The 19,648-nt window shown below is 39.7% G+C and overlaps 1 protein-coding gene across 1 annotated transcript in view; it reads right to left on the reverse strand.

Annotated features, from left to right (window-relative positions):
- Positions 1 to 1,151: 1,151 nt before the first annotated feature.
- Positions 1,152 to 19,648, reverse strand: part of LOC118000690 (24-hydroxycholesterol 7-alpha-hydroxylase) — an 88,244-nt gene continuing 69,747 nt past the window's right edge. Inside the window, exons 9-12 of the mRNA XM_034990519.1 lie at positions 18,929 to 19,024; positions 17,977 to 18,065; positions 3,906 to 3,993; positions 1,152 to 1,305 (exon numbers count right to left, since the gene is read on the reverse strand). Coding sequence (XP_034846410.1) covers positions 1,234 to 1,305; positions 3,906 to 3,993; positions 17,977 to 18,065; positions 18,929 to 19,024 — 345 coding nt within the window. The 3' untranslated portion in view covers positions 1,152 to 1,233. The remainder of the gene's footprint in view (positions 1,306 to 3,905; positions 3,994 to 17,976; positions 18,066 to 18,928; positions 19,025 to 19,648) is intronic.

Here is a 19,648-nt window from a genome sequence, read left to right on the forward strand (position 1 = left end):
AACCCTGCCAGGTCTTCTAAACTGCTTCCTTCAGCCCCTCCAGTCTCTACACCCCAAACCCACTAAGCTAAGCTGCAAGCACCAGGTAGCTAAGCTTCAGAATCTCTGTATTAGTCTGCAAGAGTTAATGCACTCCGGAGTACTTAATTTTCTCCTAGGGAGTCATCTGCTCATTGGTAGGAAATAGATGACTAAGCAATCATTATCAACTCTGCAGGATAATTCTAGCACAGGGGAGCAAATAATTCAGAGGACAACATGCACACAAAGCTTATTTATTGTGAAATAAAGGAGGCAAGCAGCATTTTACTGAATATTAGAGGACAAATCATGACATCATTGATCACTCTGTTACTACTGTTGTATGTTTCCCCCGGTGCATGACGGAATTTCTTTTCAGGGTTTCCTAGTAAATATTTCAGGCAGAAGTCCTAAGTAATACATTCAAATGCTGTTATTTGCCTTGACATCACTTTATTTGTGTTTCTACCCACAAAAATTGTACCTCTTCACCTATAACTACTAATGCCTTGAATCAAAAGAGTGCTTTCACCTTCAATTAAAATACAAATCAATATATCAATCAGTATACCTTTACTGAATAAACCTTATACCGAAGGGGATGTCCTAGGTGTAGTTGAGCACGGAAGGAGTGTAAGACATGCTCCCTGTCTTCGCAGGTCTTAGAAAGCTATCATTTTATTCATTGTTTCAGCACTAGTCCTATTTACCATAAAGAATTATATGAATGGAACTTAAGAATTCCAATTGCCAGCTGAGAATCATATTAAGAAAACTAAAAAATTTCCAGAAATTACTATTTAATATTTCCTTAGAGTTTAAGACTTTCAGCCTTTTTCAAAACAGAAATTAAAGTATGTTGCCTTCACAGTTTACTAAGATTTTCACTCAAGAGGCATTATTTCTAATTAAAGTTTTAATACAGTTATGCATGAAACCAAATTACAACTCCTTAAGAAACGCCTCTTCTTTAAATCACTTAAACATTTTCTACAAACCATATATTCAGATCTCATATTGGTGAGAGTGATATCAGATTCTTGGTCTACTCTTAAGTTACCAAACACACCTACCTACATTCTCTTGAACTAAATCCTAAAACAAAGTTAAGCCGTATGTTTTAGTAGAGCTCAGAGCTAGATGCTGCCAGGCTAGTGGATGGGGACAGTCACTCTTCCAGAAGGCCCTGGCACTCTTTAGGCCCAACAGATGTCATTTTCTTTGTTTAAATTCAATTCGGCATTGTCCTTCTGGCTGTTGGACACCCACCAAATGGAGAGGACTCTAAAAGCAGAAATGCAGAAGAAATATAGAAATTAAGAGACATAAGCCAACAGTTTTAGACCAAAGGTTTATTCAAGTGTAATTGTCTCTAAAAGTACGGAGTCTAGGTTTAAGAGACTAGAGTGTTTGCTTGGAAGACTTGAAGTGTCTTATAATGTCAAGCATCAATTTTAGCCTTCCATTCAAGGAACAGAACGTTTGCAATTTGTTCTATCAGCCTTGAGGGTTGGGGGAAGACCAAGAGTAAGGAAAAGACAATCAGTCCAATTTAAGTCATCAGTCTATGGTCAAGTTTGAATGCAACAAGGCACAGCATGGGCTTCTTAAGAAGGAGATCCCTAGGGGAGTTGATAGAACGAGGTGCAGGGTTGCCATGGACTCCTCGAAATTGCAAACAAATTTGTGGGTATGAAAAGTTATGTACTTCTCTAGAAAGGGATCCATAGGCTTTGTGAGATTATCTAAGGATTCATGACCCCCCAAAAGACAAAACAGAACAAAACCAACCAACCAAACAAGCAAAACTTCACTATATTAGCAAAAATGTGCTTGCTTTTGCAAGAAAATTGAATTGGTCTTATAAATGCTTCAAAATGAACAGCCCCCATTGCCAGCATCTGGACACTGCTGCCTGGTCATGGATCTTGGGAAGCTTTATAGTATTTGCTTAGTGTTTGGTTCTTAATGAGAGTTAAAATTAATTTCCTAAGACCCTTTGAGATAAAATAAAACACTGGGCTTCTGCAAAATTAAAATTGGGGGTTCTAGCATTTGATTTTTGCTACTATGACAAGTATATTTCTTTGAGGAAGCTGATTTCCAAGCCCAGAGATGTGCCCGTGCTTGACAAGAGTGTTCAGAACATGCCCAGGCAACACATCCCCTCCCAGCTCCTACCAGAGCCTGGCAATTTGAAGGTCATTTCCTGTAGTTTTTGATCACCTCATTTTACAATTTATTAAAACAATTCCAATAATTACATAATTTCAATTCATCTCTTTCTAGAATAAGAATTATGAAATGAAATGCCCTTTGAGATCATGAGAATTCACTTACACACTTTTTACAAACTGAGATAATATTTCTTTCTTTCCTTTTTTTGAGATATTTCTTTAAAAATGTTCTTAGTAGCGTCAAAACAGAAATAGAATGTGTGTATAAGAGTATAATAAATATAACTAATAGACTTCTTAGCTAGGAAGAAAGTACTGGGCAAAATCTTGCCTAAGGAACTGGTCAAAATTACTGATCGCTAGGGTTAGTTGTTACATGGTTTTGACAAATGTCATCCTTCTAATCTGGTAAGGCATTCTTGTGTCCTCTCACTGGTGGGAAAATATTTGGATGGGGAATCAGTCCTGGGCAAAATTGTGACATCCAACTCAGTGGACCAGGAACTGGTATTTTGTGAGTATATGCCTGGCCCTATTCTTCATTTTGATAATAAAACTATACTTGCTGAGAACCTTTATGAAGGGTTTTTTGATTTCCCTTTCATGGTAGGATTTTGAGGGCTCTTCAGCACTGCTAGTTAGTGTACTCAAAATAGAAGTGCAAAAGAAATCAGGGGCAAGTGCTGAAATGTGCATATTTATGAGTAATACAATATTGTCTGTGTCACTTAAGCACTTACATAATTTCTATTGAAATGTCACCCAAGAGTTTTATTTATCCCTCCATACACTAGCCTTATTATATCAAGAATAAATCAAAGCACAACATGCTATGTGAATAGCCCTGAAATTGCAATGCTTAACTTCTGAGCTTCACCCTCAGCTGAAACAGCACATTTTATCCAGAGTCTTCAAAATGACTTCCAAACATCTGGAATTAAATTGCACTCTCCCTATTTCCTAGGGCAGTGGTCCTAAGAGTGTTATCCAGACCAGCAGCATCAGCAGCACCGGGAACTGGTTAAAAATGCAAATTATTGCCCCTCCCTAGATGTCCTAGATCAGAAACTCTAGGGGCGGGGCCCAGTATTCTGTGTTCTAAAAAGCCCCCCACCCTCCAGGTCATTCTGATGTTTGCACCAGTTTGAAAGCCACTGGTCTAGGAGAGCAGACCTATAGAAACACAGAGGAGTTCAATGATTAGACCATTCAATGGTCAGCGGTAGGAATAAGGTCACAGGCTTTTTATTCTTGCTTACTGTCTTTACAGTTGCTCACTGTCTGCTCTTTTCTTCCATGACATTGCTTCCCAAATGGACTAAGGGCTATGACTTGCCTCTAAAACTGATGGTTCAGTTTGGGACCCACAGATATGCCTCTTTAGGGAAACAAGCCCAACATCAAGGCCATGCCTATTTAGCATAGGGAACAGTGTCAAAATTGGTGAATTCACTGAGGACCTTCTTCACACTGTAAGTGGTGCTTTTTGCTATTTGGTCTTGGTCTTGTGCTACCATGGCATATACATTAGACTCAGAAGTAAGGGAATTAAAGGGTTATCTTCTCAGTCCGGTTCCATGTAAGACACCTGTTAAGATCAAGCCTAGGTGAGGAAATTAGCAGCTTATCTCTAGTAATTAAAACCAAGGGGTTAGAATTTATAGCAAATTTGAAAACCATGATATTCAAAATTCTGAAAACACTTACCTGTTTTGGTAATGGATCCAGAAGACTACAGTCATATTTATAAAGTATTAAAATAATACATATTTGAATCTGTAATAGAGCAAACCACCTGAAAGAAAAATATAAAATTGGCACTTGGTTGTGAAAGATGCATAAATATCTACCAAGAGAGAATATCTAGAATGTACACATATTTCAGAGCAAGTATGCTCTTCTTCACAGTATGAACTTTGACCATTAAAAGCATAGAGTAAGGAAGAACTTACTCTTTTCTTTTATAATACTGTCTACTTCAGAGGGTAGCTGGGATGATTGAATTGCTTAGAAATGTATGTAAAATGCTTAGCCAGTGGAAGCACTCAATAAATGAGAGCTGAAGGTCTCTCTTCAAAGTTTTAGATCAGTGCTTCCTATCATTGTAGCCATTTAGCTACATGTGTCTATTCAAACTTAAATAAATTAAAATTAAACAAAATGAAAATTTTCAGTTCCTCAGTTGCACCAGTCATATTTCAAGTGCTCAATAGCGATATGTGGCTACTGGTCTCCATACTGGACAGTACATCTTTAGAACATTTTGCATGATCACAGAAAGTTCTATTGGATGCTCTTGTCTGAGTTAGACTCTTATTGCCCACTAGAAATTACTGCCTAACTGTTCATAGGCAAATAACTACCCATAACTACCCCATTACTACCAAATTCCCCATAACTACCACATTTATTATTCCTTTTGTAGTCCTTCACTCAGATGTCTCCAAACTTTTCTATCATACACCCTGATAATGAAATATTTGAGCACAGCCGACAATATACTGATATTCATTTACTTATAAAGTATATACACATACTAGTATATTAGTTTACTATATATTTTGCAAGACACACACAAATAGAAACAAAAAATATAGAGAAAAGTATAAATGGAATTCTGCTATTTTTTCTTGCATCTCAGTGGATTGTTTTGAGCTCTCCTTGGGGTAGGTAATGCCTTTTAGGGGTCCTAGCTCTTAATGAATACATTTAGTCCAACTGGTCAGAAAATTGGAAGTCATCATAGACTCAATCCTCTTCTTTACCCTCTATATCCAATTTGGCATTGAGTCCTTTTGTTTTGTTTTATCTTCTAAATACTACCCGATCCCTCTCCTTGTTGTCTTATCTCCAATCCCTCTACTACTTCCTCAGTGTGGTTCTTCATGATTGGTTTCCTGGATTACTAAATTAGCTCAGCTTCCAGATTAATCTTCCTGCTTCCAGTTTCACTTTGCTCCACTTTATCCTTCATTCTACCATTGGAGTGAACTTTCTAAAACATTAATCTATCACTATTCCTCATTTTAGACACACACACACACACAATCTGTCAATGCTCCCTTTTTTCTTCAAAATGCCGTAAGAGAACACAGACAGCCTTTTGAAAATATGCCCCCATCTATCTCCTAGCTTCCTCCCCACTGACTCCTCTTTGAAACCCATGCTCTAGCCCCCTGTATACCTAACATTTCCTGAATGGTGATGCTCTCTGTTGCAAGCCCTTTCCCTACCTGAGGCTAGGTCTCCTCTGGAGGCATTCTCTGATCATTTGCTTCCATGATGAGGTGCCCTTCCTCTCCACTTCTGTGGTCCCCTGTGCACATCTCAGCCATAGCATCTATTGCACTGAATTACAATTGCTTATTAACCACTTCTCTCCTAGAGGAGGAATTGTATTGTTGGGACTTATCAGTGCAGAGCACTGTACTGGTGACTAAATGATGTTATGAATGTAATGTAATGAATGAATGAATGAATGAATGAATGAATGAATGAATAGATGATGGAAAGAGATGACTTCCATAAAACAAATTCAGTTTCCTGCCCTTTCCAGCTTTCTTTCTTCTCTGTGTTCCTGTGGCACTTTACATATTCTTCCACCAATGTCCTTATCTACAATCCAACTATATCTAACCATATTTCAGTAAATTGTTTGCATGCCTGTATTCCCTTATAAACAACAGTATTCACAAACAGTGGGAACCATTGTTCCATTGACTCCTCAATATTTACTGAGTGACTGAATGAATATGATGATCTTATATTCATCTCAGATAATTACATTTGTTTCCTACTAGTATTCTTGAAACATCTTGTCTATATTTTACTTCAAATGAAATCTTGAGTACTCCAGGTGTTGTTAAAACCCACTTGGATAACACATCACCTCTTCACAAATATTTATGATGCAAATTTAACCCTACTTACTTACATGTGCTAAAAACAATTTATTCTAAGAGACTATCAATGTTTATGAAATAAAACATACACAGTATTTACTGATTCGAATCAAAGAGCAATTCTAAGAAAAGGCAATTCTGCTAATTTGTGTTCAGGTTCAGAATTTCTCCCAACTAAATTTTTGTCAAACTTCTAACAAAATGGAACTTCCACTTCTGGCCATGTCCTGCTCTAAATAACTCAAAAACTGAGTAAGATTTATAGTGTAGGATGGACATTCCCAAGAGAAAAGAAATAAATGAGGTGAGCCCTGAAATCTCCAACTCACCGTCCATGGCAGTCTCCAGGTCACTGTGCAAGGAGGGGAAAACCCACACAGACCTGACAGTCTCACTAAATTAAAAAGTCAGAGATCAAAGTTCAGGGAAGCTAAAGAGACTAGAATTTGGAGGAAAGAATAAGAGAGGAGGGAGTTTCACAGAGAGAGCAAGAGTGCTTCAGAGAAATACAATGGGGTCTCCTTGGGTATTTGGCTGAGTACTCAACTCAGCATGTGAAAGGAAGCTACTGAGGTGGAGATGAAAGATGAAAAATAAAGCTAAGGAGCTATAACCTGAGTAATGCCCAGGGCTCCCACAAGATATGGAAGCCTGTGTTTCCACATGCAAGAGTGGGAAGATCTTGTAACGCTTGGACAATTGAATAGAGTCTTTACAAGGTTATTGCCTTGGAAGTGGTATTATCTTATCTTAAAATTAAATGCTACTCCTGCATTACCTTAACAAAGCTTAACAACAAGTCTTGAAAACTTGTTTTTCTGAGCAACTAACTACATGCCACAGTAAAGCCTAAAACTAAAGGAATACAATAAAATCTAGTACCTTAAAATTTAAAATTTATGTCTTGAATTTATTCAAAAAATTACCATGCCTAGAAGAAACAGGGAAATATGGCACATAAGTAAGAGAAAAATCATTCAAAAGAAATAGAGCCTGAAATGACAGACATTGCAGACAGCCAGTTAGATATAATCCAGATGTTCAAAAAGGTAGAAGCACAATGAAGAAAGAAACGGAAGATAAAAAAACAAAACAAAACTGAACTTCTGTTTCAAACTGAAGAATACAGTCTCTTCAATGAAAACACACTGGATGGATTAAGAGAAGATAAGACACTGCAAAAGAAAAGATCATGGAGCTTAACAGAACAATGGGAAACATCCAAAATGAAGTACATAAATTAAAAAGACTGAAAAAAGAAATAAACAGAGTATAAGTAACCTATAAAATAGTATCAAGGAGTCTAACATACATGTAATTTGGTGATGCAGATAGGTGGGCAGGAAAAATATTTGAAGAAATAATAGCTAAAACATTTTCAAATTTGTTAAAACTATTAATTTACAGAGCTAAGAATCACAATGAACCCAAAGCAAAAGAAACATAAAGAAAACTATTCCAAGGCAAATCATAATCAAATTGTTAAAAAACAGTGACAAAGAAAAAAAATCTTAAAAGCAGCCGGGGGGGGGGGGACACAATAAATAAAAAGTAAATAAATAAATAAGCAAATTAATTAATTATTTAATTAAAATGATCACGGACTTCTCATCAGAAATTATGAAAGCCAGAAGACAACAGAACAACATCTTTGAAGATTTGAAAGAAAAAAGTAAACATTGTTCTTTTGTTTGTTTGTTTATATTTCTTTCTTTTTTTTTTTTAATTGACTGATAGAGAAATGGGCCCAGGACAAAGGCTGGCAAAACTTCAGCTGTGATGCTGTGATTTATAAGAAATACATGTTCAGTGTTCCTCCCATTGTTCTTTATAATAATACCCTAACTTTATCGTGAGAGAGACCAGCCTTGATAATTTGGGGGTAAATATTTAATTTCCTCTTTATAGATTTGGAGCAAACCATCTCATAGGAAAGAAAGATGATTGTCTTTGAGAGCTATGTGAAAGAGAAAGAGAGATATTGAAATGGCAGTCAATTATTCAGTACAGAATTTGAAGAATCCACATTTTGAGCATATCTTAAGAGAGGGGGAGATGATGTGCCATGCCCATGAAGAACTGTTTCGAGGAACTCAAGTCCCAAGGACAATGGTGGACAATCGTGCTGAAAGACCCCAGTATTATTCTCAGACTTTGAGAAATGAACTAATGGAGAAACGTGATGGATCTTGGAGTGAAAGCAAGTCCTTGGTGAAGGGATGAAGTGAAAAGGAGGGTGACTGCTCTGTGGCTATTTTGCAACAGACAAGCACAGCCCTGTGTACAGGAGTCAATGGTAGAGACAGGGGACTTCCTGTGAAGTGCTTTTCTCCTGAGTTATGGTAAAAGAAATATATATATTTTAAATATTTTATTTATTTGAGAGAGAGAGAGCATGAGTGGGAGGGGCAGAAGGAGAGGGAGAGAGAGAATCTCCAGCAGACTCTGCACTGAGCATGGAGCCCCTGGGGGGTATGAGCCCTTGGGGAACTTGGGGCTCAATCCCACAACCCTGAGATCATGGCCCAAGCCAAAATCAAGAGTCAGACACTTAACTGACTGAGCCACCCAGGTGCCCTGGTAAAAGAAATATTTTATGTACAATTACAAAAAGATTATTTATTTGAGAGAGAGAGAGAGCACGCATGCACATGAGTGGAGGAGGCGGAGCAGAGGGAGAGAATCTCAAGCAGACTCCTGGCTGAGTGGGCTGAGCAAGGAGCCTGACGTGGGCTCAATTTCAAGATACAGGAAATCGTGACCTGAGTTGAAATCACAAGTTGGACGCTTAACCGACTAAGTCACCCAGGCGCCCATGTACAATTTTTATATTTTCCTGACTATACCACAGGCATACCTCGTTTTATTGCATTTCACAGATATTGCCTCTTTTACAAATGTAAGATTTGTGGCAACCCTGCATTGAGCAAGTCTATGGGCACCATTTTTCCAACAGCATTTGCTCACTTTGTGTCTTTCAATCACATTTTGGTAATATTCACAGTATTTCAAACCTTCATTATTATTAAACTCGTTATGGTGATCTGTGATCAGTGATTACCACTAGCTGAAAGTTCAGCTTAGCTTATAGTTAGCATGTTTTTAGCAATAAAGTATTTAAAGTGAGGTACATGCATTTTTTAGATATAATGCTATTGCACACTTAACGGACCACAACATAGCTTTTATATGCATTGGGAACCCAAAAATTTCATTTGACTCACTTTTATTGCTATAATTGCTTTGTTACAATGGTCTGGAATCAAACCTGTATAATTTTTTTTAAATGCAGTCACGAGTGATGCACTTACATGGTCCTGTACAACAGTGCTGTGAAGAATAAAGATAATAAAATAACAGAAAGTGTAAAGAGCCTCACTTTCCTCTCTCTGCTGGAGATAGTGTGAAAGAAACAGCACCTCATCTTCCACGAGGAGCTGGGACCGTGGCAAACATCGCAGAACACTAAGGGTCTAATTTGGAGGAGACAACTAAGGGTGTGGATATAAGTCACATGCCCTTCCTCCTTACCCCTCCTGGAAAAGAGTAACAGTTATGGGAACAGTGAACTGTCACTTAGGTTACATACTAAGAGTTCTTATAATAAAATGAGATCTCCATTCATTTATCCATTCAATGTTTATTGTCTTTCTGTGCTTTATGCTCTTCTAAGTGCTGAACTTAACAAAATTTACTTTTGTAAACAAAAAACCACTCATGCTTTCATAAAAATGTTTAAATTCTAGCAGAGAGGTAGTAAGTAGGCAGCAAATAAACAAGGAATGCATATATAAAGTACAAGAATAAGTACTAAAATAATAAGTAAGACAAGATAAGGGGAAATGGAGTGATGGTGTGGGCTACAATATTTCAGGTGAAGAAGGTCTCCCTGAGGAGGTGACATTTCAGCAGATACTGGAATGGAGGAGGAGAATATGCCATATGAATATCTGAGTACAGAATTCCATGCAGAAGGAGTAGAAGGTGCACAAATCCAGAGAAAGGAGAACGAGGAACAACGAGGAGGCTAGTATTGCCAGAGATGAGCATGAACGGGCGGGGTGGGGGAGTGCTGTCAGAGAACTACCCCGGGCAAGTAGAGAGCCCACGGGGCATGCTGAAGACTACATTTTATTCGGTGAGATGGGAAGCCATTGGACAGTTTTGAGCAAACATGACTTAGGTTTCAAAAGAATTATTCTGACTTCTACATTGAGAATAAAACATAAGGTGATGGAGATGAAAGCCAGAAGACTGATTAGGAAGCCATTACAATTTTCCAGACAATAGAAAGTGGTGACTTGGACCAGGATGGCAGAAATAGTCATGAGCCAGAGTGAGAGACCAGATATACTCTGGATGATGGGCTTTGCATTATAGATGTGGAAGACAGAGTCAAGAATGACTTTTGACTTGACAATGAGTTTTTGACCTGAGGAAATGCAAGGATACAGTTGCTATTTACCTCAGCAATAGTGAGGACGAAGGAAGAGCAGGCTGGGGAGCTGTCTTCTGGAGCTCAGTTTTGGACCTGTTAAGCATAGCTTGTGCAGACGCTGAGAGGAAGCTGGGTAAATGGGCCTGATGTTTAGGAGAGATTCAGTCAGGACTGGAGACATATGAGATATAAATACAGAGTCATCACTATTCAGAGGATTATTTAGAGCCATAGGACAGGAGAACTCACTAAGGGAGTAAGTTAAATAGGAAAAAAAAAAAAACAAAACACCTAGATATTTGACAAGAGAGTTCTGGGACACTCCAAAATTTGGAGGTCAGGAAGGTGAGAAAGATGAGCAAAGGACACTGGGAAGGAGTAGCCAAAGGGGTAGAATAACAAAAAAAGTGTGCTATCTCTAAAGCCCCATGAAGTATTTCATGGAGGGGACGAGCCCCCATATCAAATGAAAAATGTGGCGGGCACCAACCAACATATGAAATTCAGTATCAAAGTTCCCAGTTACTAAAATGACCAATTCTCAGTACTTAGCTCCTTTCCTGGAAGTAAATTAGATGAGATCCCTTTCTCAGATAACCCAGCTGACGTTTTGGGGGGTAGAATAAGCCGTGGCTTCCTAGTATTCAACGCTTATCTGGCAGCACTGGAGAAATACTGGCTAGTTCTGCATTTGTGAATTACAAAACAGTTTCGCAGGTTCCACTTGATCCAAACAAATCCTATTTCCTTGCAGCTCTGACTTTAGCCCTTGTCTGACAGTAGTCTGCTAGAGAGCAGTGCACAGCTATGAGCTGGGCCCCCTGGCATAGAGGACCGTTGGCACTTCCGCAGACGCACTGCCGCAGCCTAAGGACAATGAACACTCTGGGGGGCAGGGTGGCGGCCGTTCCAGTGAGGAAGGCACTCGGGGCAGAGGGACAACCTGTTCCAAGGTACAGGCTCACAAGGGGCCCTGGAACATCGAGGGGCCTGTGAGGGCTTCACGCCCTGCCCTCTAGGAGGTGAGGTGATGAGAGATGAAGCTGGCGGAGCAGGATGATCCTGTTCATGGAGGACTTGAGTGACAGTGTTGGGTCTTTGATCCTGAATGTGCTGTAGACCTAGTGAATAAATTGCGCTTATTGAAAAATTCTACCTGTGTGTGGAAACGCCATTTCTTTAAGCATTATGACACACAGAAGACCCTCAACATATAGTTCCTCTACACGCCGAGGAGAACGTAAGCAAGACCAATGTCCACAAGCTATTTAAGAGTAGACATGTTAGCAATACTACATATATTTTGATTAGAAATAATTGGAAAAATATTTATGAATTCATTAAAAGAGCTTCCCACTACAATCTGTAAGGCATTTCCTTAACTAACTTGAGTCCCTGCGATGTTCTTTAAAATCATAAAACTGCACTTCCCATAAGGTAAAATGATAATGGAGGCTTTTGACCAATTCATACTGTGCTTGAGAGAGGCTTTAATATTTTTCTTCTTTTATCTTTGAGGGTTAAGTCAGTTTAGTTATTAAGTTAGTATTAGTTATTAAAAGAGCATAAAGTTAACATATTTCATATTAGTTCTAAGCATTTTGATTGATATCCTAGTTAGAGGAAAGGTAAAGTGAATTAATAATACAGATAGTAAGTAATATGTACTAAAAATGATACTTTTCTCCAAAGCCAAATATTTGAATATTGTAGGAAAATTACCTCAATTTTTCACTAGTCATTTTTTCTACAATCGCAAAAAAGTGTTTTCAAGCCTTTACCATGTTCTTGAATTTTGTTTGATGCCTAAAATATCAGAGACTAACTTATACGTCCCTGTAACATTAAAAGCTTTTATGTCAAAGAGAATGGGCTTCATAAATTTGTATTTTTACAGAAGCAAACTGAGCTATGTTCATGTTAGGAAAGTTTTCTTAATGCTCTTATGTCAAAACAGTGAAAATAATGAGGCATATTATTTATAACAAATTTATTTTTTACACTTACAAGGACAACATTACACATCTACAAATAAAGCTCATTAAAATATAAACATGTTGAAAATTCCTTAAATACTTAGTACTTGGGTGTTTCCCCCGTTTGTAGATAAATATTCAGGGAGCACTACACAGACCTCGAGAGCACAGAGTCTGACGCAACAGATCTCACGCTAGGAATGCACCTGGAGAGACAGGGTGACACTATGAGTAAAGGGCTGTGGACGTTTGGAGTCTGCAGAGAGTGCTGTGATCTGGAGCAATCGGTGATAGCTCTGGTGGAGGTCAAACCTGAGCTAGACCTGGACGGAAGGAAATGGGCTTTAACTAAGTAGACATGTTGAGTGCGGGCATTCCACACGCAGCAGAGCGTATGAGCAAGCGAAGGAGTGGGCACTGTAGCTGGGGGCTAGTAGACCCTCTGGGAGGCGCCTCCCCGTGTTCAGAAAGGTGTAAATCAGCATCAAATTGTGGAGAGCCTGGAGTTCTAGGCTGTTGAGCTTGGCCTGCAGGCAGCAGCACCAGAGTCTTCATGAGAGTGAGAGTCTGAGATGATTATTTGAGGACAATGAATCTGTGGGTAGCGAGTAAGATGGACTGAAAGAAGAGATAATAGAGCCTGGGAGAAGGCTTAGGAAACTCTAATGTCACCTGATGGTGGGGCATGAAGACCTGGTTTAGGAGGTGGGAGCCGTCATGGAAGGCCAAAGAGAGCGAGGAGTAGAGGGTCACTCTAAAAGGCCAGGGGTCTAGAACAGGGCTCCATCAGAAAGAAACAGGGGGTACAAAAGGAATGCTAAGATTACGGGAAGCGAAAGATTTTAGTTTAACGTCTTGATTTTGATATTGCCTCCCTCTCTTGCTTTTGAAAAGAAAATCTCTTGCTTTTTTTTCCCCCCCTACTAGAAGTCATTGCGGGCAATGGCAGCATGGGCTGGAAAACTGCCACGGTTGCCAGGAGCAGGGGCTCTGAAGTATATTCCGAGTTGCTACCAGCTGCGGCTTATGAAAATAGAATGATCTCGCCCTGGAATTCAGGGAAGGCAGCAGACTGACAGACTTTCACAGGCATCCTTCATGCATGCATGGCTACTCGACTTAAAGGGGAAGGACTTTCCCCATAACCTCATCCGCCTTTGAAATCTTTTAGGAAAATAAAATCAGTCTGGTGGCAGGAGGCAAAGTATTCTGGGCTCGTGGTTGTCAAACTTTCACCTGCGTCAGAATCCCCTGGAAGGCTTGTTAAAACACAGATCGCTGTGCCCCTCTCCCAAAGTTTCTGATTTGGTAGGTCTGGGGAAGGGCCCAAGAATGTGCATTTTTTGCAAGTTTCCGGGTAGTGTTACTACTGGTGGTCTGGGGATCACACTTTAAGAATCACTGATCTAGAGGAAGTTGACAATGCATTGCTTTATGTACCTGAAAAACAGAGCTGGTGCTGGCCTCAGGCAGAGATCACTCCAGCAGCTCAGCGCTGTTCCCAGGAAGCCAGTTTGCCTCCACTGCTCTGCTCTACGGGACCAATTGCATCCTAACACTGCCTGCTTTCATTGTCTCAAAATAGCTGCCAACAGTTTTGGGGGCCAAGGGCTTCTGTAATTCACATCCCACAGGGAATGATTATGTTTGACCCAGAAGTCTCAACAGAAACCTAGGTAGTTAATGGCACTGCTTGAAACCTACTCTGACAATGAAACCGATCATTATGGGAAGGAGGGAGGGGACAGGGATGGGATTTGCGGATGGGCTTAGGGAACAGTGCTCCACTCCTATGGAGCTGGGGGTGGAATCAGCACCCCAGAATCCCATGGATCCCCAAACGAAAGCGAGGGCTGTCAGGAAGGGAAGAGAATGTTAGATAATGGGTAGACAATAGCCCATGGGCGGTATGGTGACACCGTACAGTTTTAATTCAGTCCTCATTTCCTGGGAATTAAACCCTGTTTCTGAACAGGAGACATCTAACTTGCTCAAGAGCAGTCACTGTGGGGCGCCCGGGTGGCTCAGTTGTTAAGCATCTGCCTTCGGCTCAGGTCATGATCCCAGGGTCCTGGGATCGAGCCCTGCATCGCGCTCCCTGCTTGGCGGGAAGCCTGCTTCTCCCTCTCCCACTCCCCCTGCTTGTGTTCTCTCTCTCGCTGTGTCTCTCTCTGTCAAATAAATAAATAAAATCTAAAAAAAAGAAAAAAAAGAGCAGTCACTGAGTTGGATGAAGGGAGAAAGCCCATCAAACAAACAAACGAACAAACAAAAACAAAGAGGGGAGAGCGGTGGAAGACACCCAGGCAGAGAGTGTCCTTTCTTCCTCTCACAGATGGAAATCCCATCCAGGTATTCTGTGTTCCAGGCTGGAGATCTAGTTTGTAAACAGAAGAAAAAGAGGGTCTTCTCTGACATTCTCTGCTCAGAAATGAACATGTTTTATTTTAGGAGCACTTTGGCCCCAGTATCAAAAGTCAGTCTTGAATTGCTTCTTCTGCGCTTGACAGACTTAAATCTTAGCCTCATAATGAAGTGTCAAAATGAAATGGCTGGGAAAGAGCTGACTGCAATTTTGCCAATGGTTTCTGGGCTCCTTTCAGCAAGTCACTGCTCCTCAGTAAAGCAGTAAGAGAGAGAAGCAGGGCTAACAATTCATAAAGGGGTCTGGTAGCCTGACTCTGTCTGGGAATTGACCACATCTACCCCTTTCCACCCTCACTCCCAACTCTTTTTTATAGCCCCCGCCCCCCCCCCCCCCCCCGCCCCCAGGACTTGTGCACAGCATAGTGAAAATGTTAGGAAACAATTAGGTAAGTAAATACAGTTTGTTCAAGTCTACTTAACAAGGGGAGTTGAGGGGATACATTTGTTTATGTAACAAACTCCTCAGAGTAAACTGACTTTGCAACTTATCATGAAATCCACAGAGATTTGAGTGTGCTCCCTCCTCAAAAGCACTCAACTATTTCTAAGTATACAAGTACTTCTCCAAGTACTGCGAGATACTTTACTGAATAAGGCACAGTTATTAAGATTGTATTATCATTCAAATAAACATGTAGAACCAACTGTATGCAGAGCTTCACAAACCCCAACGTACAGGTACATTGCATTCCATCCCATTCCTGTGAGTGCTTACTTTTCTTGCTCCCCTCAAACTTTGATATCACTGCCCCTTGGGAAGGTGAGCTTTCCTCTGTGCTGCTTATTGATGACTCTCATCGAGTCCATAAGCCTTTTCTAATCTCCTTCCTCAAAACTCCTACGGTGGTTATTATGTACATATGTCATTTGGCATTTCTCATGGGTCATCTTATGCTGTTAAGTAGAGCTTGTTTTTCATGTTGCTCTGTCTCATCTCCCCAGCTACATTATAAGTGACTCAGGAATGTTATGCATCTTTGAATTTCCCCAGTGGTTCCTGAAGTGACTGGAGTTAAGACAATAATCTCCTTGAGGGAAGGGACTTCATCCCTTATTTTGTTTTCCAAGGTAGCTCGTAGAACCCTATCCTGGCATAGAGCATACCCTCAGTAAATATTTACTGAATGGAAGAATAAACATACTAATATTAGGTGCTCCAGAGATATCTGTTAGGTTGAACCCTACTACTATTAATCTACTATCAGCCAGACCTATGTTTGAACTAATTTTCCCATCACTGTGTAATTTTCATTAGTAATTCAATACAAGTGTTGCCTAGTACTGCCCCAGGAATAGGAAGGACCCAAACACATACACAAAAAGTAGAGATCACAGTTTCTACTCCTGAGGAATCCACGCTTCATTTCCACTTCTTAACTGTTGTAGACTTACTCTTACTAAACCCTCTTCTTAACCAAGCAAGCTTTTGTAAGTGAGGTATCTTGCCAAAGATCAGGGTTATTGTTTTACACTGGAATGTAACCCATATCAGCGACCACAGTGAGACAGCCCACCAGGCATCCTCTTGCAGGGATGGGAAGCAAGGGAAATTAAGGCTGTTGGATGGAGGGTGGTGTGTGTATGTGTGTGTGTCTGCCCACACAAGCACAATACAGGAAGCACATTCCTTTGTGCTGAGATCATCAACTCTCAGAGATATCCACTCCACACTGGAAATCCCCTGTTCTATTCCTTCATTTAAATTCCTAGTTTAAGAAGAGAATGTCCACTGTAAGGCGAACTCCTCATTCTGCATGCTACCATTGCTGAAGAAGTCTGGTAGTTCTTGCTGCTTTCTCCTGTTTTTCTACAAAACTACCAGACTTCTCCAGCAATAGAATTCCTGGGAAGAGTTCCCTTCCTACCTGTTTCCAAGGGCTTCCCAGCAATGGGGAAGTGCTTAGCAGGGGTTCTTCCTCCAAACATATTTCCATCATTCCCATTATTCAGAGCAGGAACAATATTCTTCCATTGTGATTTTTGGTTGGCAGCTGATAGCAGCACTGAATACTTATTTACTAAATTCAGCAAAACCTTCTGTGTTCATTAATGAGAGGGGTTCTCATACTGCCTCAGTGGCCAGAACTCCAAGGGGTGACAGATGCAAGGCCATAAGGCTACGTGTTCATGATGAACTTTGATCGTCAGTTACTTTAAAGGCAATTTTCTCTGACTCACTATGGATTTGGTATATGAGAAGATAAATTGGCTCTTGGTATACAAATTTAGAATGGGTGCAGTTTTCTGAGGATTATACTAAAGATCTATGGGATTAAGTTTCTAGTGCAAAGATCCATCTTGCTAGAACACTGTCCAAATGAAGTCATCACTTTCCTGAAAAATTCTGCTTTTCTGTCTTCAGAAACAACGTTTCATGGTTTGGCTACTTAAATAGAAAAGTTAAGGACTTTTAAAAGCAGAAAAACTAGACTATGGAGGTTTTATTTATTGTTCCATTTATTCAACATTCAGATTTAACCTACAGACTTTGGTTATATGATACATACTTGCCACATCTCAGACTAAGTAGTTTTCAAAGGAAAACTTAACATCTCGTCCACCAAACTTGCTCTTGTTCCTGATTTCTCTATTTCCATCACGTCTTCCAGCCACCTACATTCAAGCCACAGTCCTCCACAAATCCTTCCCCTTGATCCATCCTATTTCTGATTATTTTCCCAATCTGGTAGATCCTACCACTCCATGTCTCTCACATGGAATATAAGCATGATTATATAACCTAAGTTACACCCCACTCTAATCCATTCTATAAAAAAATTTTTAATAACCCTGCTTTCATCATGTAGCAGCAATTATAATATTTTTGTTCTCATGAGGTTCATCAGAAGCCACTGTAGACATTCCCACAAAGATATCGCACAATACAACTAGCCAACCAAACAAAACGCGGTCTCCTGGATCTCCCTGTAGTTTGATAGTAAAGAAAAGGGTGATTAAGCCAAAATGTCCCCCCCCTCAGAGCCATCATCTTTCTTAGACTTTTTGGATAAATGTGGCCCAGCTGTCTCACTGACCTTCCAGGACACTGGTACTTCCCACTTCCAAATGCCATGAACCAGTCCAAGAAAGCATGCTTCTCTAAGTTTGCCTTTTTCCAACGTTCCTGTGGGAAGAAAGCATTTTTTTTTTTTTCCAAATCAGCCTTATATAAATAAGCTTAACTTTATTTCTCTAGGCTAAAAATGACTTTGTACAGCTAATCCTTGCATATAAAGTTGCAGGGCTGTTGGTAATTTTTTCCCAACCTGTTATTAATATCAGACACAACTGTGTTTTTGGAATGTGAACCAATAAATAAAAAAGGTTTAAAAAGAATTCTCTTAAGTGGTAAATGTAAATGATAATGTAAATCAACCACGGAATTGACCTCAGAAAAGGAAGACTATTTATAATAAGGTCTCAGGCTCCATCACAGAATTGCCCTTGGTAATAAATTCAGTCAGTTACTGGCAGTCCTGCTTACTGGAGGGAACTTGGGATGTGGAATGAATACATTTGGATGCCATTTTTTAAAAAGTTTACCTAAAGGCAGAGAATGGACTAAATGAACTCTTAAGATTCTGCTCAGCCCCATAACTCCTCAATTTTAAGATACAGCAAAGTAGTTTTAATTTGCCTTGTTCTTCTTTTGTTATACTCCTTGGAAACCAATAACAAAACCAATTTGCCTGACAAATATAAAATAAGTCTTCTGTCAGAACCAGACATATTTACTTTCATGTACTTTGCTGGTTTCAGGTCATTTATTTTAAAGTTGGTGAATCTTATTAAAAAACTTTTCTATCTCATTTGTGTTATACCATCCATATTACAAGTCTAAATTTTTCCTTTGTAGTCAACTTGGTTGTTAGTTACCAGAGAATAGGGATGCTTAATGATAGAGGGATAGTTAATCTATGAATTCATACTCCTGGTTTAAAAGAAATTAAAATCAAAGGACAATGTATATTGAAAGAGATAACTTACAGGTTTGAACAATTCAGGTTCAGGAAAATATTTTGGATTTCTATGCAGCCAAAATGGAGACAACATCAACAAGTCACCAGAAGGAACCGTGTAATTCTATGATAGAAAAATCAGTTTCAAGTCATTTTTTTGAAATCTACTTTCAGGAGAGTTTGGGTCATTAAAAATAATGCTCCAACTATATTGTAGGGAAGACACATACATTTTATAATCAATGGTGAGAAAATCTAACCCCTTCCTGGAAGGATCATTTCTATTTTCCAGCTTAGGCGATGGCTATGTTCTAATTCTGATGATTAGTTACATGTGCCTATAAATTTGGTTACACGGGAAAAATATTAGATAAATGAGATAAATGAGAACATTTTAGAAACTAGTATATGTCTGCTGTGATGCAGCTTTTGATATTCGATACTGGGGTTTGCAGCAAGTGCTTCTGATGATGGGAACCACAGTGGACCCCTAGGTTATGGTTGTGGAACAGAAAAATCTGAGACAGGACACCGGCCATAGTAGCACCGAGGACAGGGCAGTGGGTGTTCTGTCCCTGGGACACTCATCGTAGTGTCAAGGAAGGGACAGTGGATCCTCTCTCTCTCTCTCTCTTTTTTTTCCCCTCACTCCTGAAGCAACTGTTAGGGCAGAAAGAATATGAAGACAACTGGTTAGGAAGACATAGGACAAAGCGAGTATTGTGTGTGTCTTTGGTTGATTTTGCGT

This window comes from Mirounga leonina, unplaced genomic scaffold (genome assembly GCF_011800145.1).
Source record: "Mirounga leonina isolate KUSES-001 unplaced genomic scaffold, KU_Mleo_1.0 Mir_53, whole genome shotgun sequence".
NCBI classification, from domain to species: Eukaryota; Metazoa; Chordata; class Mammalia; order Carnivora; family Phocidae; genus Mirounga; species Mirounga leonina.